Source organism: Haliaeetus albicilla, chromosome Z (genome assembly GCF_947461875.1).
Source record: "Haliaeetus albicilla chromosome Z, bHalAlb1.1, whole genome shotgun sequence".
NCBI lineage: Eukaryota > Metazoa > Chordata > Aves > Accipitriformes > Accipitridae > Haliaeetus > Haliaeetus albicilla.
Genome location: NC_091516.1, coordinates 9,266,698 through 9,290,398, shown reverse-complemented (window position 1 = coordinate 9,290,398; position 23,701 = coordinate 9,266,698). Strand labels below are relative to the sequence as shown.

The following is a 23,701-nucleotide window of genomic DNA, read 5'->3' as shown; positions in this document are numbered from 1 at the left end:
TACAGAAGGTCAGTACTATTAGGTCAGGACAACTTAGCTGTTAGTAAGGCTTGGTAAAGATTTGTATTTTACATGACAAGTTGTACAAAGATTCAGACCTTTTCGTCCTTAATCTTCCAGTGATGCAAGCCTGTTAGAACTCATGATTACACTGGCATCTCTGAAAGTTGTTTGCTGCACGCTAATTCTCTTTTCAGCTGAAGATACTAAAAAAAACAAAGTGAAGGTGCTCAGATCATGTAGTCAAATATGGCATCATTTAACATTCCGAAGACGATAAAGATACTGGTAAAGCAGAAAGCTCCTCTTCAATTTTCAACCATGCCATATCCCATTCTTCACTGAGGGTTAGAAAACTCACACAACTCTGACAGATCAAGGGCTCCAAAAAAGCAGAAATGTTGGCTGTCAGCTGGTAAGGAAGAACTCCATGCTGGGCGGAATGAGCTGCATGGCTCAAAATACACACAATACTTTAGAAAAGCCAATCCAAGAACAGCAAGATCTGTCGTTGTATATATTGGTGTCACAATTTAAGTACAGCCAGCAACTAAGCACCACACAGCCGCTCGCTCACTCCTCCCTCCCAGTGGGACAGGGAGGGGAACTGGAAAAAAAGTAAAACTCATGAGTTGGAGATAGGAAAGATTTAATAATGAAAGTAAAATAAAGTGTAATACTAACAATAATAATAATAAAAAAATAATAATAGTAATGAAAAGGAATATAATAAAATAATAAAAAAACAAAACCCAAGGAAAAAAAACAAGCGATGCACAATGCAATTGCTCACCACCTGCTGACCAATGCCCAAGCAGCAATCCGCCCCTCCCAGCCATCTCCCCCCAGTCTATATACCAAGCATGACATCCTATGGTATGGAATATCCCTTTGGCTAGTTCGAGTCAACTGTCCTGGCCATGCTCCCTCCCAGTTTCCTGTGCACCTGCTCAGTTGGCAGAGCACGGGAAACTGGAGAATCCTTAACCCAGAACAAGCACTACTTAGCAACAACTAAAACATCAGTGCATTATCAACATTATTCTCACACTAAATCCAAAACACAGCACTGTACCAGCTACTAAGAAAATTATCCCAGCAGAAGTCAGGACAATTGGCAACACATCTCAATTCTCATGGTCACCTAAACAATCCACTGAGTGGGAACATACCACCCCCCCCCATTCTGCCAGGGCAGTATGTCAAGGCTTACTGTTTGTTGTACAGACCACATCTCTTCAGTCACAGGCAGCATTTAGTCCCTCCTCCGATGCAAGGTTGTCTTCCACCAGAAACTGTGAACACTGCCATTCCTCAGCAGATTTTTGAGGAACAAAACATTTCTTCTCTGGGTTTGGTGGTCATATTGCTTACCATCATAACGCACCAAAGTTGCAAGCTGGGCATTTAACATCTATGAGTTCTCTGTATGCAATTCAACTCCAGTAACAGACACCATAAAGGAGGCAGAATCAACTTTCAAAAAACTAATTTTAATCAAAACAAAAAAATTGTTGATCATTAACAAGTTTATAAAACAGTGATTTAGTTACATAAATAAATTGATATCAGTGTATCAAATCTTAATTACTTTCAACTTCATGAGCATGTTTACATGGGTGATGAAGTACAACCTTTTTACCTATTATAATAAATAAAATGGAGAGCATGAAATAGTTTTTCTAAACAAAAATACCTACAAACATACCTCTAGCATGTTCTCTAATGAAGGGAACAAGAGACACTGGACAACTTTTGCACCAAAACATAAAAACTGCTTTAAAAAGCACAAGGATACAGAACCATCAGCTAAAGTAAAGACACTATACTGTAACCAAAGTTGGTATTTAATAATATAATGAACAGTTTGGTAGTTAGATCTCCAGTTTGGTTATTTTAAAGCATTAAGACAAGGCAAGATAGAAGGCTGCTTTTGTTTGAGTAAATCTAGAGAAAATAAAATATATTAAAAAAACAAACTGAAAAGTAGAACAGTCATACCTACACAACTTTCTGTCCTGCACAAAGTCAAAATACCTATGCAGAATATATATATATAATATATATATATGTTATTTGTGCACAAAGGTTAGCTTATTATTAGCTCACTGCAAAGGCGTAATGTATCATGTCAATCATTTTGGAAAACATTTTGCGTTTTATGTCAAAAAGGATATTTCTTTAAGTCTTCTAGGCTAGGAGGCACAAACCCCAATTCTGGCATACTGTATTCTTAATGCTAAGGCTTGCTGCTCTGGCTGTGTATTTTTTGTTGTCCCTCTTTACTATAGTGCCTGTTACAAGCATGTGTGTATGTGTGTATACATATATATGTATACACGGGTTGTATAAATATATATATATAAAATTTTCCCCAATAGGTATCAGTCCAACCATGCAATCCAAAAGGTGGCTCTGCATAGATGCCCAGCATATAGTTCACCACCTGAGCCAACCCTGAAGCAAGGCGCACTTTAGTCCTTCTGATAGGTTTTCTTTTTTGTTTAAAACCAAGCTACTGCAGCTTCAAGTATTTTGCATTACATAGATTTTTTTATAAATTAGTTAATGTTATATTTTTCAATATTCAGACATATACTATAATATATATACAGTACAATAAATGCTCTCATTCTTTTTTTAATTTTTTTGATAAATCCCTGAGAATGTATGTTGACAGTCGCTAAGTTTCCACATGCACAAGCATTGTGTGCCATGCTTCTGGATGAACAGCACTGCAAAGCCACGTGGTCAGCCTTTTAACTACTAGTATTTCATTTGTTGGTTTGTTTAAATATGCTGAAATGTAAGGATGAGTTACAAAGGAGTAAAGCTGAATCCATTCGAGGTACTTATCACAGGATGGAGGTGTTCTGTTTGGTTTTTAAAGCCATTGCAATATATGTTTGTTTTTGAGGCTGTGAACGTATACAGAAAGAACAGGAGAGCGATGTGGGCTTTTGCCACTTGACAACATATACTCAGTGTAAACCAAACCTTTTTTAACCTCTCTCTCATACAAAACAGAAAAAAGGAAAAAAAAATTAAACACACAAACTTTCACAACATGACAGTTTAGTTTGCAAACTCAATATAACTATACACATATAATACCGGTGTGGCTCTGTTTCTTTAAGTTAAAAAGGATACAAAGGCAGGCTCAAGTAAAAACAAACCACCCCCCCACCCCCCAACCCACCATTCACACATTTTCATCAACCAAACCGCTCACGAACCAGCATCATCAGTTTCTTTTTGCCTTTGTAGATTTGTTTTAGGTTATCAATAAACTGTGTAAACTGGATGTGACCATCATGAGCCATTAAGAAGGTCTCTCGGGCCTTGCTGAGGAACTCTATAAACTCACTATAGTGTCGCGGGCTGATGTGAGTGAGACGTGAATGAGTTGTGTTAATGTAGGCTCCGATCGTGGCATCTAAGAGTTGCCGTAAAGGGGCTTTGTCCAGTGACATGAGCTTACCAGAGTTCCTCCTTCCATGAAGTCCCACCATGCCAGGAGTGGTCAAAGTACACCTACGCAAAATGTCTGACAGTACTGTTGCACATTTGACACTTTTGACCACCAGAGGTATTATAGCTGCTAGCTCATTTTTCCCAAGGGAGTGGCTGAGCGCACATGCCCACAGAACGTCATTAATGGCAGGGTGTGTGTCCTGATTGTAACTCAGGTTGAGATGCGTCATGGCCAAAGTGGCCAGCTTGTAGGCCCGCATGGGGTAACCACGGTGCTCCATGTATCGTGCTATAGTAAAAAGCTGCGAGTAGCTCATGCCGGTTGTAGCAGCATCTAGAACGATTTGGTAAGCAGTCTCAAAAGCTATGTGATCTTTTTCACATAAGGTCAGTGCAGAGAGGGCACAGTTTTGAGGATCCTTCATGGCACACTGTAGAGCAAGCGTCCTAGCACTGCCGGCCAACTTCTCCTGCTGATGACAGTCCAGATGCAGACGGACAATGGTGCTGTTGGACATCACTGTTGTAGCAACAATACTAGTGGCTTCTGTTGGAGTGAAAAGTGTAAACCAGTTTTGCATGATACTGTCCAGTGCATAAACACCTGGGGAGAAAAAGAAAGGATTAGCCACAACTGATAAAATCTAGCAGATTACAGACCTTCAGCAAAGTTTACATTTCCAGCAAAGTCTAAGAGGTTGCTAGTACATCCAAGAGGATGCTCTTCAGCAGGAAAGGCTAAACCAGATAGCATGGATGGAAAAGGACATTAAAACAAAGGCTACTGTGCAAACTCTGTAGCAATCATCGAAATGCAGAAAATAATAAAAAAGCCTGCAAGATAAGCTTTAATCTCCTCGTGTGACAACTGAGCTGTTTTACTTGTTATTTAAGACAATCTGGATAACAAGTTCTGACTCATTTGGTTTTGTCACATCACTCAAAAGCAGCCCTCACACTGAACACTTTTAAAAGGCCATTTTAACTTGTTTTCTCACTGTGCAACTCAAGGCACAGTGCATGCACAAAACAATATGAAGGTATGCTAAATGGCTTTCTTATTAGAACACCATGGCACACCTTAACAGAACACACTAAGCACACCTTAACAGAACACACTAAGCACACCTTAAAAAAAAATCCTAACCCCCACCTCCTCCCATCAGGCTTTTCACATATATCTTGTGTCAAATTCATATGCATCTGAACATCAGGATCCTTATTAGGGAAATACTCTGAGCAATATGAACTACTATTACCTGAAACAAGTATTTTCCTTAGTATCACTTTATTCCTGGTGTGTGTGTGTGTGTGTTTGGCAGAGGAAAGAAGGGGGAAACAGTGACTAATGCGTTCCATAAATTGAACCTTAGAGCGAACTAGAGCACCTTATTATTGCTAGAGGCAATTTACACACATCTGTGAGCCCACCTAAACCACACCCAGAGGTCCTCATTTTCTCTGCAGGACTCTGATGTTTCCTGTGTACCCCTTCACTCATATGCAACAATTCAGCATAGCCAGAGAATACCAGATCTTCATTTAAATAAACAGATTCCTTGCTTTACCATCTTAAGTCTCAAGAGTACTTCACATGACATTATAGGTTCTTTACAGGATACTTCTATTAGTGTATGTAAATTAATTTAAAGCAGTATTGAACCCAGCATTTTATTTGCCAATATGCAACTGCTCAAAATAATACCGAGGCACTAATATCTGTAAGATAGCCTCAGCAATAATTATCTTAGCAAAGATAAAAAAGCAATAAAAGAAGAGTATTGCACAAAAATTTGCAGACACAAACCACCTTCTGGCTGAGAGCATACAAAGGCAAGCTGTATTTTCCCATGCTACTGACAACATGAATTTTCCAGTGAAGCATAGAGCAAAGAATAAACTAATCCAGAGAATAAGCAGCAGCAATCCTCTGAAATTCTGAAACTCAAGAAGCATGTATGCAATACAACCCAACTCAGATGTACGAAAAAGGAATAAATACAGTAGGGAAACATACCTTCTAGAAATACCTTTAGTGACAATTAAAACTTGTTCCCTTATCAGAAGTACTTATATTGTCCCTATTACCACAGCTGTTGTTTTTTTGTTTTGTTTTTTTTTACAGCTACATTTTTTAATGCACTCATTTTCACTTTCACATTCTGTATCCTCATTTTGCAGATGGTAAACTGGAATACAGAAGCTAAGGGACGTGTCCATCAAGACACACAGGAAATCTACGGCAAAGCCCAGAAATGAACAGAATGTCCTGCTGAGTGCACTATTCTCCCACTGCTGTCCTCCTCAAGTACAAGGCTGGGTCTGCTTCCACCTTACATGGTTAACAATGGGTGCATTGGTATCTGGTTTGCTTTACAGTGCAGACAAGAGGCCTGCACAACATCATAGCCACACAACAAAGATGCATTACACTCTAAGCTTGGATTTACCCAGGGGCTTAAAAAAAACCCCCTAACAATGAGAACCCCTTCATGAGATCCTGTCTGCTACACAGTTGAGGCATCCTCAGCATTTCATTCACCTTTTTTTCTGGTTCCTTTTCACACAGCTGACCAGGGAGCTCTCACCTGCTTTTCAGAGCCGCACCTGGCCTTTCAGAGCAAAGATGTAGCACAATGCAGCAGCCCATGACCACAAGCCTTTTCTCTACTGCAGCCTGAAACCCAAACCCATCATGGAGGAGACAAGGGGAAATCCGGGGTATTTCCCATAGATTATGCACACCCCCACCTTCCAGGGGAAAGAAGTCACACTGCATTACTGAACTATTGTCTCACTTGGTCTGTGCCTAAAAACCCCTCTCATCATTACCATAATGTCTTCTCACCAAAGCAATTCTATAGATCAACAAAAGTGAGAGACATTTGCAGAACCTGGGTGTTGACAAGCAAGATCAAGCCCTCTAAGATCAGCTGACAAGCATCTCAGTACATACCTACTTCTGTTGCACATGTTACCAACCACCTCACCATTTCCCGCCGTCGCCAATTCAGTGTTGACAGCGTCATCCGCATTACCTATTAAAACAACACAAACAAAATACAAATTAATCCTATTGCAAACCAAGGCAATATACCAACAACTAGGGATTTTAAAGTTACTCAAATACACTAAGGTTCAAAATGGCAGCCTCTTGCCCTCTCCACTGTTACCTCTTTTTTAACTGATATGTCGAAAGATTTGAAAAATATGGCTCAGCTATCTTAGAATAGCATGCAGAGAGCAATTCCAACTGCAGATCCTTCAAGGCTGGAGAGAGACTGTTTTATCTGTGATGAAGAAAAAACCCCACCCCACAAAAAAGCCCCTCCAACAACAAAAAAAGCCCAATCAATTACAAATTATTCAAATTAAATTATACCATGTCTCATCCCTCTATGCACAGTAGTCTTTAATGTGGAAACATGTCAACTCTTGTTGGGCAAACTAACCCCTTTAATTTTTCCCTCATCTGCATTTCTCTTCATTGACTTCAATAATATAGACAGGAGTTACTGTACTGTGATTCGACTGGCTGCTTATTCTGAAAAGATATATATACAAATCCAGATATATCCAGGTATTATTAAGAAGTCCATAGTGATGATTTCTCTCTCTGAACAAGGAGTCCCTGCAAAGAATTTCCATCATAAAACTATCAGAATCCTAGAAAAAGGACTCTAAGCTTTGATTGTAGTGCCTATATTTTACATCACTTGCAGTTATTGCCTATGTTGTTTCTCAAAACATGGGCAAATACGTTTATTCAGTAAACCAAACACAGCATGGGAATTGCATGTAAAGTTTGCTTCAGCTACCTGGACAGACCCCACAGATCTAGATGAAGCAAGCAAGCAAGCAAGCAAGCATTTTTCCCCTTAGAGTATCAGTGATCATACTATAATATTACTATTTGTAGCAATTAAATAAAGAGCATAATAGGTTAATCATACAGCTCTCAGCGATAATCTTCACATATTAAACTCAACAAATGCACTCACAAAACAGCTTGGAGTCAGCAGCATTTGTAAGAGGGTTCTCAAGTCATATCCCCTCCCAATCCTAAGGTGACTTCAAAGTGGCATGCAGCCCCCTGTCACATTTGTTACTCCTGCCACCTCCTTTAGTCCTACACTGTAGACAGGATAATTAAGAAGATGGAAAGATTGTCAAGGAGCACAAATGCACAGATGATTTTTAAGAAGTCTCGTTATAAGCAACCATGAGTGGTTCCAAGCTGGCCTCCAAACATTCCCACCTTGAGACCCTGGTGAGTGGTTGTACATCACCCAAAGTAACAGGATAAGGCCAGCTTTGTTGGCTTCTGATATTGTGGTATCATTTTAACTAAACAGTAATCTAAGTGCTAGACTGGAGAACAGCAATTTGAAAGAAAGCAAACTGATCTGTACGGAGCAACCCAAGCAATTTTACAATATGGAAATACGGCTACAGTAAATGATGGAATCAGCCTTTGCTTGAAGTCCTTCTGGAAGAAAAACATGCAGGCCCAAGACAAAATGCTTTGGAGTCCCATTATCTGTCCCATTCTGTCCATCAAAGGGAAGGTGTCTAGGTGACTTCCTGTATTGATGCACACAGAAATTGAAGGCTAACACTCTTCCAATATCCATGACAAATTTTCAGCTTCCCCCAAGCAGAGGTGAATCCAAGAGAAAATACAGGGTTATGGAGTGAATTCTGCTACTGGTGAGGGAGGGGAGGTAAAAAAAACAGCCAGTGCGAATGACGACTTCTTTGAAAGTCTTCCCTGATGACTTCCCTCACCATGGTGGTCTGTAAAAGGATCAGCATTCACAAGAGCCTTCAGCATGTATAGTGGGCATAATAATAGTCCCAGTGCAGACACCCCTAACCTGAGAGCAAAAAACAATACCATATCTAGTTTCTTGACATGGAAAAGTTTCTTGACAAACTATTCTGGAATTAGGTTCCTTTCGTTTGATTAAACTGACAAGCTGAGAACAGCAAGAGAGGGGCCCTTTACTGATGATAAAAAACCCAAGGATTTCAAATAAAGCATGTATTGATGTCCTGAACAAGGAGGAGCTGAAGTTAATTCATACTGTAGCACATGTAGCCAAAGAACTATTTCACTTCTGCTCAATACATTCTTCAGCTACTAATTCCTAAAAGGGAGTTCCACATCTGTCCAAGATCTATCCAAAAATCTGTGCTATCAATTGAAGAGAGCTTCTCAACAAGTCAGGAAGTCTGAAAATGATGAGACGCCCCTGGGAATTACATAGCTCATCAGAAAGCCAAGCTCTCTTCCACACAGAATAACCTTGACTTTGTCTTGATGGATCTTTATGAGAATTTCTTATAGCGGAACAGAAGATCTCACCACCCATAAGAGATACAAGAAATGGCCAACCATTAGCTCCTGCACGAAGGTGAAACCTCTTCGTCATGCACATTGGCAGGAGGTTTATTTATGTAATTATTTATTCATTCATTCATAGGTTTTGGGGGAAAGGACACCACTTGCCAAATACACAGTGATCACCTGCACCAACTTGTTCAGCAGCTCTGCCAGCAGTACCTGTTTACATGTGTGTGGTAATACTTACTTGCACTGATGTAGCATACAACAGGCAAACAGAGGAACAGAAGCCCTTCCTGCACTTGCAGATCTTACAGTGTCTGTGCCAGTAAGGTTCTGAAGGACAGAATACACCTGAGATGCTCCATGCCCATTTGGCCATGCTGATGACCTCTTTCCACAGACAGTTTAAAAGCCTTCCCTCTGCTGAGTCACGTAACACATGCTGCCATAGGAAATAGGGAGAAAGAACCCAGGGGTCTATACATTACTCCCAAATCTAGAACAATATAAGAGGCTTTCTGTCAGAAATCCCAGTGACAGAGTTGTGAAATTGTTGGTATTGTCTCCTCAGCCCAACCAGGCCAACTTGCCATTGCTGTAAGCTGAGGCTGAACAGTGTACCCATGAGGACACTGCTGTTTAGTTTACCACGTGAGGTGAGAAAGAGTTTTCTAGGGCACAAAAATGTCGTAAGTAGTCAGATACTAGATAGTGAATACAGACAATCTAATTGCATTAAGTCAGGGGGCAGGGAAGGGGGAAGCATGTGTAGGCCATTAGAGACAGTGCTGACAGGTTTTTGCAGGAAAAGCGTTACTGTAGAAATCTACACAGCTGTGAGTTACTACCAGAAAATTGCTATGCATCTTCCTTCTGGAAAGGAAACTACCTTTAAGATTCTTAAAACATCCTCATAAGCTTGGGACAGGACAGTGGACAAGTTCTACACCAGTTTGTTCCAAACCCTGGGACTGAGGAGAAAGTATGGGTTCATGGTACTTCTTTCACTAGATCTCACTGAAGACATTCTGATTACACCATCAACCACAAAGTGGTATCCATGAACACAGTGATATCCAAAGTGTGCTGCTACCACTGAATGATACTTGGTGAATGCCTGAGGTGACACACAGGTCAGTCATATGGATCTTCCTCTCTCAGGTAAACAAACATTTAAGGCAGAAACATACCAAGATGTGAAAAAAGAAGCAGATTTCCACAGCAACCTTGGGAATATGAAAGGCTAACAAAGCATACAGACTCTCAGCTTTCTGATTAAAGACTTCAGCTTCTAAACGTCTAGAATAGGCAAATAGTACATTTCTTTGGCATGAGAAGCAACTGGGATAATATCCTTTCCCCAGAAGTCTTTGGAGCTTTGTTTACTGAAGCAAAGTAATAAATGGTTTTCTGATCTTTGCATGGTATTTTTTAAGAACTCCCTGAAGAGGGATGAAGAGATTTATTTTGGTTGAAATGAACTGTGTAAACTCCAAGATTCATCAGTGTCAGGCAATATTACTCCAGATACCTAAAACTTAGCTGTCTCCTTTAGCTTGCAAAGTTGCTCCTAAGAGCCTGAAAACTGATCTCAAGTTCTTGTACGCTTCAAGCTGAGTCCGATGCATCTGACCGTCCCACTGCTTGTGGAGAAAAGTATTTTGATGAAGGAAGTGAGAGGGGTCCTGTTAGCACAGTCTGCCTTAGAAATATGTTGTTATGGTTAACCTTAGCTTTCTCTAGTAAGTCAACAAGCACTTACCAAATCTCATTTAAGGGAAAGGAAAGGAAGGAATGGTAAGAAACCCCTCAAGAGCATGCAGAAAATACAGTGCATTTCTGGCAAGCAGAATAATTTTGCTTTCAAGCCAGTCCTACATATACTCCTGAACCCATTGCACTGGTCTTCTCTCACCCTTGCACAGAAGAATGCCCTGCAGCCAGCTGCTCCCAGCTCTCTCTTCCACCTGAATGGCACAAAGGGGCTGCACAGACCCTTGGTCTGTGTTTACCAGTCCATTGAACTCTGTGTCAGAAAACAGAATCTAAAAACTCCAGACAGAGCTCAAAAAGGGTATGGTCCTCAGTGCTTAAAAGCTATACCCAGCAACAGTGGGTCAAATTCCCTTCTTCTATTGTAACAATAGTGAACAAGGGAAATACCTGAAGGCCCAACTCCAGAGAAACTTTCAGAAGAGTGATGTCTGGCAAGCTGTCCATGAGTGTTGCTATTTTAAATGCATCCTGGGCAAGTTTGAAGATGTGTGATGAGGAGTGGATATTTTTCTGGATGGATTCTAACACTGTTTCCAGCCTCCGAACATCACCTGCAAGGTGTAAAAAGAAACATCAAAATTGAACAAGCTCCCAAAACATCCAGTTTATTATAATTGAGCCTGAGCCATTGAGGCATTATAATTGAGCCTGCCCTTGCTATGCAATAGTATGATGTTTCAGTTATACACACTTTATTTTCAGAAACCTTCCATAATTAAATCACATCTGAATGAAAGATACAAGACAGCACAACCTCCTTTAGTGCCTGATGGTGTTAGTACAGTACGTGCCCAAAAGTCAGCTTGATGTGTGAATTTTAGAATCGATTTGTCCACTCCTAGGTCTCAGAGTCTACGTTGTGTGTCAGAAGAACAAAGAGCTGTCTCAACAGCCTCAAATCAAGCTCATCTGGCTACTATCTAGCTAGCTTAACTACTTTGCTAGAAAATTAAGTGACAGGTTTAAGCCAGTTCAGTTTGTTGTACCCTTTTCAAGCTCCTGACAGACTGCAATTTGGATTCCTAAACACAAGTTTTATAACCTGTTTACTCCATGCAATATTAAAAGCATACATTTAGTTGAGTACATAACTGACAGCAACGTACCTTTGGCTGCTGTTAGCATGGTCGATGCCAGCTCACACTGCTGGGATTCAATGTGACTTAGGGTGAACCAGCGGGGATACCGGTTTGGAACAACTGACGCAATGTGGTGCGGGCGGGATATGTCTCCTGAAGGAGCTGTAGATTCCAATACTAGCAACCTGAAATAAGGAAGAAACCCTCTTTCATTAAATCATTATTACATTAGATTACTCATAAGCAAAACTAAAGCTGCAAAAACACTTGACCTTGTTTATGAATTGTGCCTTTTTGGTTACAAAAAAACCAAAGACTGGAAAACCACTTCTCTTCTTGGGGAATCTTAAAAGTCCATTTGCCAAACTCCCCTACATCAGTGGGCATCTGCAGGAATTCACAGGACAATGAAGCCACCCATTAGCCAAGGCAGCAGAGAGTTTCTGCACCATGTATAAAGCTGAAGGTTTTCTCCCTGCCTTGTTTCGGTCTTTGAACCACAGCCCTCAAGCAAGGAAAGTGGAGAAGTTCTCCACTGTACTGAGAACATGTAACTATTTTCCAATATTTGGAACATACTTTCTTCACTTACAAAAGTTCAAAGTAAGGGACAGGGATATTCAACAAGTCATTCGGATTTTGACCTTGCAATAAATTCAGACATGAATTTTGTCCAAAAAGGACACTTTACTGTTCAAATATGACTACTTTTTAAAGTTGTTAAGCTTTAGCCTACCAACATTTTATAATGTACCATAATCTGATGTTAGGGTCCCAAACAGCAGTGACAGAGGAAGTTTCTTTTAAAGTTACTTTTCAGATTCCATTTTCTAATCCTGAAGCAAAAATTTGAGTATGTCAATCTACAACAGTCTTATTCACCTTAGAAATTTCAAATTAATGTGTCTGCTGTTGACTACAACACAAGTAACTACTACAACAGACTCAACTGATGGCACTTGTGTTACAAGTACACTAGATACTACATAAACGCCAATGCAAAAAGTAGGAATGAACAAAAATAGGCATTTTTATTAAATACAATTAAGCATAGTTTCAGGACATGAATGTTTAGTGAGACATTTAGTGAGTACATCAAATGACAGTAATAAGACTGTCCAGAAGAAAAGCCTTTCAGGTGCTTAGCTTCTTGATCAGGGTTAAGATCTGAGTTCTGTTTCTAGCAGCTTTCATATGCAAGTGAATTTCTAGCAGGAAGTCATCTGGGAGGACAATGGAAACTGGATCTCTTTTGTCAATAAAACTGCAACTACTGAATATTGAAAATCCAATGTGTTGTGATTTTCTGTGATAAAATATTTCTTATGGAATAAGCTCATTTAAACATAAGTTGCAATTAATACCTAAGTTCTTTAAGTAACTGGAGTGCATGTCTTGTTTTTGCAGTAACATAATTTTAAGTCCCATCAGTTTTCTATACCTTCCTGAAGCATGTGAGAGTGTCTTTAAGAATTCCCTGAGAAAGGCTAATTTTGAATATATGGGGAGGTATCTAGAACGCACATACAAATACAACACACCATGTAAATAACTAACAGCAGGTTATATTAACATTTTCAGATACATGTATGTGCATGCTAATATAAAAAAAAAAGAGAGACTTCCCTATTGTTTTGTATCAAGAGTAAAATCTCTTCCCTAGTACCAGTGAGACACCTCTTTATATAGGTTTATATACATAAAAATAAAACAAATATAAATTCTTCAGCTAATTTTTTCCAAGCATAGAGAGAGGGCAGGGGGAGAGATGGATTATCAGATGGTTTCAATAAACCATAAAAATCCCAACTACCTAAAGCAAAAAGGGATTATTAGGTTATGAGTAACAGTAAATCGACAAAGAGCATGGAAGAAAGACACTGTTTTGGGGAAATCTTTTGTTACTTTGAATTTCATTGCCAGCTTCTATGTTCTTTTGCTGTGAAAAGAAATGCTGTTGTGAATTGGTGGCTTTCATGCAATTTTGGCAAGATCAGAACAAGCACAAGCAGATTTAGCATTCTTCACTTCCTTGTTGTCGTCCCCCGTCCCCCCCCAAACATCAATTATTTAGCTAGGTTTTAGCAAAGCTACCTTGTGATTAAACATCACCATTAAAGTCTGGCTCCCAAAGCCTGGGTAAAATTCAGGCTTAACAAGGGATGAGCCAAACATTCAAGTTCAGATTCCAAGTGAGCAGTCAACTAGGTCACTGCAGAGCCACATTCTCCAAGGCTCTCCTGCCTATGTTTCAGTACTGCAAGCAGAAAACTGTAGACAGAAGTGACCATCAACGATAGCACAACCCTATCCTCACAGACCTGAGGTGTATGCATGAAAGGCTTTATGGTCTCAGCTTCCATCGATTTCATACTGAGTGCTCCACACACTAAAATAACATTCAAGAAATGAAACGGCAACAGATGATTTTGAATACAGAGAGGTAAAATACTCCAGAGCTGCCATCATGGGTCATTGACCCATGTAGACACTGAACACTCCGAGAAACGTCTTTTTCCCGATTACTGAAGGCAAATGGATTGCAAGACATTTTGTTGTCATATGACATACTCCATTTAAATCCCAACATTCACCCAGATGTGGGCAAGACTGCTTTGTTATGAAGCACAAGAAAAAAGTTCTGGCTCAGACCACACCGTATGGTTTCAAATCTACCATTGAGAGTTAGTTTGTAAAGAAGGCCAGTGGAATAAATAGTCCTACCAAAAAAGCTAAGCAGCAGATGATGCTGAGACTGCTGGTGAGATGCCTCTTCCCTCATTTCCTTGCCAATACCATCACACACACACACAACCACATGGGTGAGAGAACACACGTGCTAAAGCTGTCATTGTTTAACACAAAACCACTTCCCCCAAGAGCGGGATTCTATTAGAATTTGTAATGGAGACTGCTGCTTTACAGTTGTAGATAAACAATAATTGTACATTTATAAATGATTATACTGTAGCTACTACAGACACCAATTGCTTTTACAGATGACAGAACCAAAATAATTTCTCCTCAAAGGGAAGAATGCTTCTTTTAGAAAAAAAGACTAGGTCTTGATTACCAAGCTTCCTCCCCTTTCCCCAACTGCTGCCTGTGCTCTTTCTAGACAACTCATGAATACATACCGCATGGCTCTCAGTGCAGTTTTGTATGCCAATTCAGCATCATGAGGTAGGAGAGAGGTGAAGAGATACTTGGCAAATGTGTGCATTGGAACGCTCTCTCGATGGATGACTTCGCCTAAACCACTATATGGTCCAGCTGTAGGAAAGAGAAAGAGAATGTCAGTCTTTACATACTGCTAAAACCCAACTTCTGGACCTTTAAAAACATCTACTATACCTTCAGTTAGAATTGGTATTCAGAGACAGAGTTTGTTGTACAAAAGGTAGTTATATTGCTGTTTTCTGTGAAATATATTACACATGTAATACATTGTATATATGTGATATAAGTATATTAAATACCATATATTCTTTGAGACAAGACAGACTGCAAATTGTATAGTACTAAGCACACTACCAGTGCATACACAAACAACAGAATGGCTCCAGTGCTCCATGGGGCTCATTCAGCAAGCCTATGGTATGCAAAAGTAGAAAGTGATAATCCTAGCTTTGCCTCCATGTAGGCACATGAATCCCTATGCACCCTGTTGGTGCATGACTGCTTTATAACAAATCCACCAGAAAACAAAAACAAAACAAAAAAACCCAGAGTGGTTACAGTGGAAAAATGTATATCTTTAATTGAAGTGACATGACCAATCACCACAGCAGCACCTGATCCCTATTAATGTCTCACCTGACATTAGGCATTTAAATAACCCTTTGGTCTGCATTTGGTCTCCAGAGAAGACTAAGTCAGATCTTGCACCAAAGATGGTTTTGTTAGTCCATTACAGCCACGATCTTAAAAATTGTATTTGTTGTGGGAAAACTGTTCCCATTGCTGGGGCAACAGATTTCGCTCACACTCAGTGCAGCCAGCATAGTGTTTCAACTTCGTAACTGCAGTGTCAGGATTGACAACAAGAAAAAAGTTAAATGCAACTATTTCCTTGCCAAGTTCTGAATGTTCACAGTGCATATGAATCCCATTTTTACATTTTCCCTGCAACCTTAAGACTGTTATTGCTGTTAATAGGAAAACGGTGTCAGTTTTTTACTTCAGCGACTACAGGTTCTGGCATTAAATGTTGCAAGATACAGAGTAAGAATCTTACATTAAGTATTATTGGACTATTATTGCACAGACAGCAGCCAGCAGTCCTAGAAGTTACTACTACTTCTTCTACTAGAGACTCCAAACCACCAAACTTAGATGGACGGATGAAGAAGCACACTTCTTCACTGCAGAGTCACGTGTCATTTAAACTGCTTCCAGCAGCAATTCAAACTAACATGGCTGACGCTACACTGAAGCAGATGAGGAGAGCAGACAAGGAGAAATAGCCAAGCTGTTTCAGCAATATTTTCCTGACTGGTGCCTTAGCACAACATGCAAAGATAAAAATCACTAGGCATGAAAAAATTCTGAGCTTCATAGGTAGGCATTTCTGAAGACTGGGACTGATTAGAAAGGAAATGTCAATGAAGATTTGGTAGGTGACAGTGTGTCTCAATCATTTAAAATGAAGTCAAAAGCCATTCAAAACTAGCTGGCATTGCTTCAATGAAAGAAGCCATTTCATCTATGTTTGTCAGTTGGTGGTCCAGTCAGAAACTCAGTTAGGACACAAAGAATACATGACAAAGCATTTATATGAAAATAAATTCTGCCATTAACTTAGCAGTCAAGCAAAAAATTAGAACAGTTCTTGCAAAACAGCCTTACATTCTGCTTTCCCACACACTGAAATGGTAGCTACATACGGCACACATTAATCTGCATTAACAGCACAGAAATCAGCTTAATATTGAATTAAGGTTTCTTTATTATATCTACAGGACTTTAACTATAAAAACACAATTGATATGATTAGCATCCTAAATCACTGCAGAGTTTTTCCTCCATGTGAGCTGGTAGTTTCTGCCTATCCTGGAGTAAACTGAAGCAACTGCAGGAAAGCCAGATTTCTCAGCACACAGTAATCCAAGACCATTGTTGCACACTGCTCACCACTGCAGTTCTATAGGTAGTTATATTAGCAGATTTCCTGCTACGATCACTTGTTTACTACCCTAGGAAAACATTAAAAGAATTTCAGTGATCAAAGCAGTAAACTAGAATTATCAGAAAACACTTCAGAGAAATCCTGCCTTTTCCTCATTAAGTGTCCTTACCAGTAAACAGATGCAGGAAATTGATTTTATAATCCATAGGATCCCTGTATGGTGGTTAATAGCTGGATCCAGCAAGCAGCTGTTCTTGTCCAAAGGCCATAAAGCAGCAGTGCAGTCACACCATAAAGAAAACTCTCTCCATGCTATGGCTTCTCTGCAGTTTCAAATGGTACCATCAGTAGGTACCATAGTCTTTAATGATATGGGCAAACCCAGTGACTCAAAGCTGAGAGCCCTAAACAACATACTGCACCTCTTCCATTTAAAAAGGAAGTTTTAAAAGACAAATGTCTTACAGCAAAACCTGACTGCTGTGTAACAGTCTTCACAACCTACGTTGAGCAGTACCACACTCTCCACCGTCCCTTGAGCAAGCACTCAAAACCTGGACCATGCCTTTGCCTAATTGGTTCCTCTACAGTTTTTTCTTCCATTTAAGAAACCAATAACCAGAAAGACAACCTCAGAACCCATGAGACTACTCTCTGAACATGAGGCTTAAGTGCTACATGTTAAGCCTTTTTAAAAGCTAAGGCAAAAGTATGCACTTTTTTGTACAGATTTTATTGCAACACACTGGCTAATTCCCAAACACAAATTGTTTGTCTTGGTCAAAACTTAGTCACAAGAGCAGGCCTTAGGCTTCAGTATTTGGCCACATACTTCAATTTTCACATATGATACAAACTTCAAAGGCAAGCCATTTTCCTAATTGCTACAAATAAAATGTTACATTTCTGTCACAGCAATCCTAAGTGAATTTTCTGAGCTCTTCACTTGGGAACAGAGGTAAAAATCTTCATACATGTACAAAGCTGCCAGTGTCTCTTTCAGGATACAAGGAACACTTACGATTTTGCTGCCTGAGAACTGATGATAACTGATGTTTATACTATTCAATGGTAAACCTGGGTTGTATAATCAGGATACCTAGATTATGACAAGCAACAAATCTAAAGAAGAAAATGTAATCAAAATTAAAACAAAAGGCTTATAGGTCAACAGATGCCTTATCTCTATAGTCATGTGATATATGAAATATCTTTGATTTTCACAACAGATGGGAAACAAAATTTTGCTGGAGTTCTACATCAAAAAACCATCTGAAGTATGCAAGGCAGTTTCCACAGGAATAGAAGTTCTGTGTGCTTGTGTAAGCGAAGACAGTTTAAAGAAGCAGTTAGCATCTGTATTGAGCTACCTTCTAATAGGAAGACTGCTTGTTTTCGAAAAATCTTCACCAGACTATCATCCAATTCAATTTCCTGTAGCTTAGAAATGAGCTGCTCCTCATTTCGACAAACTTTCTCTTGTGCATACAAGCCATCTGGCATTATTCGTTGCTGTCCCAGCCCTATCAATGCTACTTCCACAGCCAGCGTTAAATAAGATTCCCCTTCTTCTAAGAACTTGTGTGCAGGCAGGTGCTGGTACTCCAGAGATTTGCATTGCCCCATGTTCTCTGTAAGGGATGACACAGAAAGAAAAACACATCAGCAAATCATTCTAACTCATAATCTGCCTACAATGTCAGAAACAAATGCTTCCTCTCTTAGCATTACTTTTTTTTTAAGCGTCTAAATTACTAACACACCCTCAAAATCCAATGATTCAATCTAAAATATCCCATCCAATTCCACATGGCAGAAATACACAGAATGATCAGGTTTTAAATAACCCACTCAAGTAAAAACAAAAGTTTTCATTTTTAAACACCCATGATCAGAGAAAGGCAGTTTCTCCAGCTTTGTGTTAATGAGGCAAAATTGGAAGATACATTTCAATATTTTTCCCCCCACCCATTTCTGTATCTCCTTAAAGCACTGATGTGTAAGAGGAAGGCAAAGGTGCTTATACACCTGCATAGATTTCAGCTGAAGCTATTAGGATTGTGCAAATACAATAGGCCTGGGAACTCCACAACATTAACGCATCCCATCTGGAAGTTTTGAGGCAAAGTCTCAAGAAGATTGCAGATGTGCGTATAAAAGAGCTGCAGGTAAAGGGATGAATCCAGTTTCTGTCCACACAGGTGGTGGTAAGAGGCTACCGCAGAGGTGGAAAGAGACTGAGAACAAGGCATTAATCAATCAAGCTCCTGGGAAGCAAATACTGAAATTAAAATGGGCATACACATCCTACCCTAAGTTGTGTATCAATACTGCAATGCTACTTTCCAATTCATATCATTTATAGACCACATATGTGATCAATTTTATGTGTTTTGTCATCCATTTGAAGTATTATGTACACTTGTAGCTAAGTCATCCAATAACATCCTGGGCTGCACTAGGAGGAGTGTTGCCAGCAGGTCAAGGGAGGTGATCCTTTCCCTCTGCTCAGCACTGCCGAGGCCACACCTGGAGAGCCATGTCTGTGGGCTCCCCAGTACAGGGGCATACTGGAGCAGATCCAGTGTGGGTGACAAAGATGATTAAAGGACTGCAGCATCTCTCATGCAATGAGAGTGAGACAGGTGGGATTATTTAGCCTGGAAAGGAGAAGGCTCAGGAGGATCTTACCAAAATGTATAAATATCTGATGGGAGAATGTAAAGAAGACAGTGCCAGACTCTTCTCAGTGGTATCCTGTGACAGGACAAGAGGCAATGGGCACAAACTGAAATACAGGAAATTCCATCTGAGCATAAGAAAATACTTTTTTTTTACTGTGATGGTGGTTGAACACTTCAAGAGGTTGCCCAGAGGGGTTCTACAGTGTTCATTATTGGAGTTATTCAAAACCCAGCTGGACACAAGTCCTGGACAACCTGCTCTAGGTGACCCTGCTCTGAGCAGAGCATGTGGACTAGACGATCTCTAGAGGTGCCTTTCAACCTCAGCAATTCTGTGATCCTGTGATGTCCTGCAAATTTTCAGAAAGAAGACAGAGGAACATATGTGGAGAGGGCTGCTGCTGTAAAGTCTTATTCAGTTTTACTTCCAAGTGTGAAATACGGAATTCTATTCAAGAATGAGTAACTGGTAATTTCTGAAGTGCTTTCATATTTTACTTTAAACATTTTCTCTCCCTTGTGTTTTCTTAAGGAATGTAAATGTGACTTCTTATACTATAAGAACGCTGGCTTTGAAGCTGATTAAAAAAGGCAAGATATAAAAATGCCTCCGGTAAATGAAGATGGATAGAAGATTGCTCCCTTTGCTTGGCCTTACCCGTGAAGTCTGAGAATCCATGGAAGCTCTCATCATCCACCCTGCAGGCTTCCATCAGGCTACTGAAGAGGGTGCCAATGGGGTCCAAAGGGTGTCCCACCCAACCTTCAAGATTCGTTATTGAGGTTACTCCTCTGTGGAGAAGTTCTGTGACAGAAAAGATGGAGGGAGGAGGTTGGGAAAGAGAGCACATGTTAGCCGCTCAAAACAATTACAAAAGTAAAACTGATTAAAATGCTCTCAGTACAGAATTCAGAGTATTTCCAGTAGCTTCCGCTTGGAAGGAAAAAATAGAATCTTTCAGGATGAATTCATTGCCCTTCGTGAATATGTTAGAACAGGAAAAAAATAAAAAGAACGAAGGCCAAACATTTTGAGCACTAGAAAAATGTACTATGGGCCAAAAATTCAACTGCAGTGTCTTCTGAAATTCTCTTATTCAATACCAGTAACTCTTCTGAAAAAGTCTGCTGAAAAATTACAGCAAAGACTTTTTTTGGTAAAATATTCAAAAGTTTCCTTACTCAGAAAGGCGTAGTACCATTTTTACATTTTAAGTAATCTGATGGCACTGAAACAAATGAAAATATTCTATAATATGTTCCAATTTAATAAATAAAATATGAGGTTATCCTGCATCTAAATATTTATTGAAGCAATAAACTCAGGACGACAGCTCCTTTAAAAAAAAAGTTCAAATGAGGTATACAAGAAAAAATTATCCTTTAAGTGGGTCAAGCGCATTTTTTGTCGTTCTAAAACTTCAGCCAACAAACACCTTCATGGATACTTCATTTTGTAGCCCTCACCCCTCATTCGGTTAGAGCATGAAAAAATTGTTTAGCACAGTGAATTGAAGGAAGTGTGATTATGGTAACAGATGTTACAGATTCCCCAAATCCCTTTTTTTACTAAGAGTCTTATGGCAACAGCTCCCCTTTGACTCCAACTCCCAACTTTTCTCCTCCTAGACACATACACACGACTGAACTATGAGAGATCAGACGCATTATGGGTGACCATTTAAAAACTGTATACAAGCCATTATGGATGCTCTGTTTCTCTGCCTGTTACACACTAACTTGTAGCTGCCTCCGCTCTCTGTTGTTCACAAACTGCCATCTTTCTGAGTAACCTACGTATTATCATAAAGCTTTTAAATCCTACTTCTTGCCTATTTAAATGTGTGGGGCTACAAAATGAAACACAGCCATACTGTCAGAAGGGTGGGGTTTTTTTTAAAGAATCCACTGATATGTAGTATGAAAAACAAACTAGTAAATCACTGTCTTACTAACAAATAGCATGTACTAAAGATGACAGGCAGAAGCAAGTAATATTAACAAAAAGGATTAATCACAGTGACTTCTTACTGACTCACTTATGTTCCCTTTATTCTATTGTGCCTACTTATGAGCTTCCTTCGTGTCATGCCAAACAAAGGCTTCAGTCTTCCAGTCATATAGACATTTAATTTTAAATCACACAACTGGTTCCATGGACGTCAGATCAGTCACATGAATAAAAGCTAAGTAGAAGCATGTGGTGTTTGCTGAACTAAAACCTAAAGTGGGCTGTAGCTGCAGAATTCATCTGCTTATAAAGAAGACCAGCAAATTTTGCAGTATTAAGGTGTTTTTAAAAAAATCCACATGTAAGAAGAAAAAAATAAAAAAGCAGCGAGTGACAACATAGAAATGACAAACTTTGTTTTAGGGTAGGATGGACTGCATTTCATACAATCCATTTTTTTATTTGTAATAGCACAATATTAGTTGACAGCTACAGAAACTGCTCACAGGGCAAGGAACTTAACAGAAGTATTGAATGTCTAATACTGCGCTAGCAACTGGGAATGAAAAGGACTAGTACTACAACCAGCACACTTGCAGCAGACCCTTCACACCTGCCAGTGGTAGGTACACACATACACACTGAGATAGGCCCCTCACTACTTATCCCCCGAGTCTGAGAAGCTAGAAAAGCTGCAAAACGTTTAAGAGAATACTTGTTAAGGAAAGATACATTACATGATAAAAAAAGACACAGCAAATTATCCTATGTAATAATACAAAGTGCTTTTAAGTTTTGTTCAAACCTAGGATCCACAACAGTGCTCAAAAACCCCTTCTTCCTTGGGTACTGTGGGGAAAAAAAAAAGAAAAAAAAAATAAAGGCACATAGGAACTACCAGCCAATTTTTTTTCAGTCAGGTGTCTACCTTGTTTTCTAAATACTCATTTCTGGGAAAACATCTGCACACTCACTTGAAAAATTTATACATATGACTTCACACTGGTATTTTTGCCTATAATACATGAGGATATGTAGTTAAGAGTAGCAACGAAGATCTAAAAATTTGAATTAAGGTATTCTTGTAGCAGCTGAGAAAGTAATTCCAATTTTCCCACATGCATTCTTTAACCAGAAAGCCATTCCCTTCATCCACTGGCTCTTCAAACTAACGACAAAGTTCAGTGCAGCATTATTTTGGGTAGCAAGGATCACTTGGCATAGAAACTGTATCTGAAGGAGAACATTCTTTCAAAAAAACCAGGGGTAGTCCTCATCAGAGGATCACAGAATATTTTATAAAAAACAGTGTTTCAAAAACAAACAAAAGCAATCCACCTTTATTCAGAAACACAAAAATTTTGAGCACTGTAAGAGACTCTTTTGGAACAAACTGCCAAATTTGATGAATTTTTGTATTGCAGACTTTGCCTCATTGTTACCCTCAATGTCAACTTTAGGCTTACACCTCAGAAATATATAGTTCAGCTAAAATATACATCAGAGAAAACAACTATTTTAAACATCTCACATGCCAAATGCAAAGTTTTGTTTAAAAGCCTGTAAATTACACAGGGTGAGTATTTTCACTGTATAACCAAAAAAACTGATTGGGATAAAGGCCCCATCAGACCATACATATTGCAGAAGACAGAACAGAGCCCTTGCTCTGCACAGCTCACAAGCCAGCTTACAGAAAACCTCTGACATCCACAATGTGACATTAACACTATGATCATTTGGACCAAAGAGCTAAAGTCACCTCTTTCACTTTAGTTTCAAAACTGGTCTTCTCATGAAAAGTTCCAGTCTGGTGTTATTGTCACCTCCAACGTCATTTGCCCTTCTCTTTTCCCCACATTTACCTTTCTTCTGAGCCCGGAACATTTCCAGCTGTTTCTGCTGCTGCCTTCTTAATGTATTAACAATAGCTATTGCTAGCCGCAGCGCTTCTCGTGGGTATCCATGAGATCGTAATGCATCCACCCTCGCACAGGCTGTAGGAACATGTTCTAAAATGGAGAAAATAATTGAGGAATAGCAATGCTTCCATGTCTGCAATGGCCTGTTTTGCTAGGTTACTCAAAAGGGCTTTTTTGTTTGTTTTTTTTGTTTTGTTTTTAAAACTATGCAAGAGAGACTTAAAGGACTACTTCTGAGCCAGCATTTCAAGGAAGCCTCTGTTCTTTTTGCCAGGCTTTTCATTCATCTCCCCCACCACCCCCCCAAAATAATGCCATAGAAAATGAACAAAGCAGC

At 39.5% G+C, this 23,701-nt stretch overlaps 1 protein-coding gene across 3 annotated transcripts in view; it reads right to left on the bottom strand.

The window, feature by feature from the left end:
* Positions 1-1,472: 1,472 nt before the first annotated feature.
* ZSWIM6 (zinc finger SWIM-type containing 6) overlaps positions 1,473-23,701 on the bottom strand; it is a 112,612-nt gene continuing 90,383 nt past the window's right edge. For all 3 annotated transcript variants that reach the window (XM_069776836.1, XM_069776838.1, XM_069776839.1), the window contains 8 exons: positions 23,308-23,454; positions 20,150-20,296; positions 18,178-18,438; positions 14,817-14,952; positions 11,707-11,864; positions 10,988-11,151; positions 6,431-6,512; positions 1,473-4,078 (listed from right to left, as the gene is read on the bottom strand). In XM_069776836.1, the coding sequence (XP_069632937.1) occupies positions 3,216-4,078; positions 6,431-6,512; positions 10,988-11,151; positions 11,707-11,864; positions 14,817-14,952; positions 18,178-18,438; positions 20,150-20,296; positions 23,308-23,454 (1,958 nt within the window). In that variant the 3' untranslated portion in view covers positions 1,473-3,215. The remainder of the gene's footprint in view (positions 4,079-6,430; positions 6,513-10,987; positions 11,152-11,706; positions 11,865-14,816; positions 14,953-18,177; positions 18,439-20,149; positions 20,297-23,307; positions 23,455-23,701) is intronic.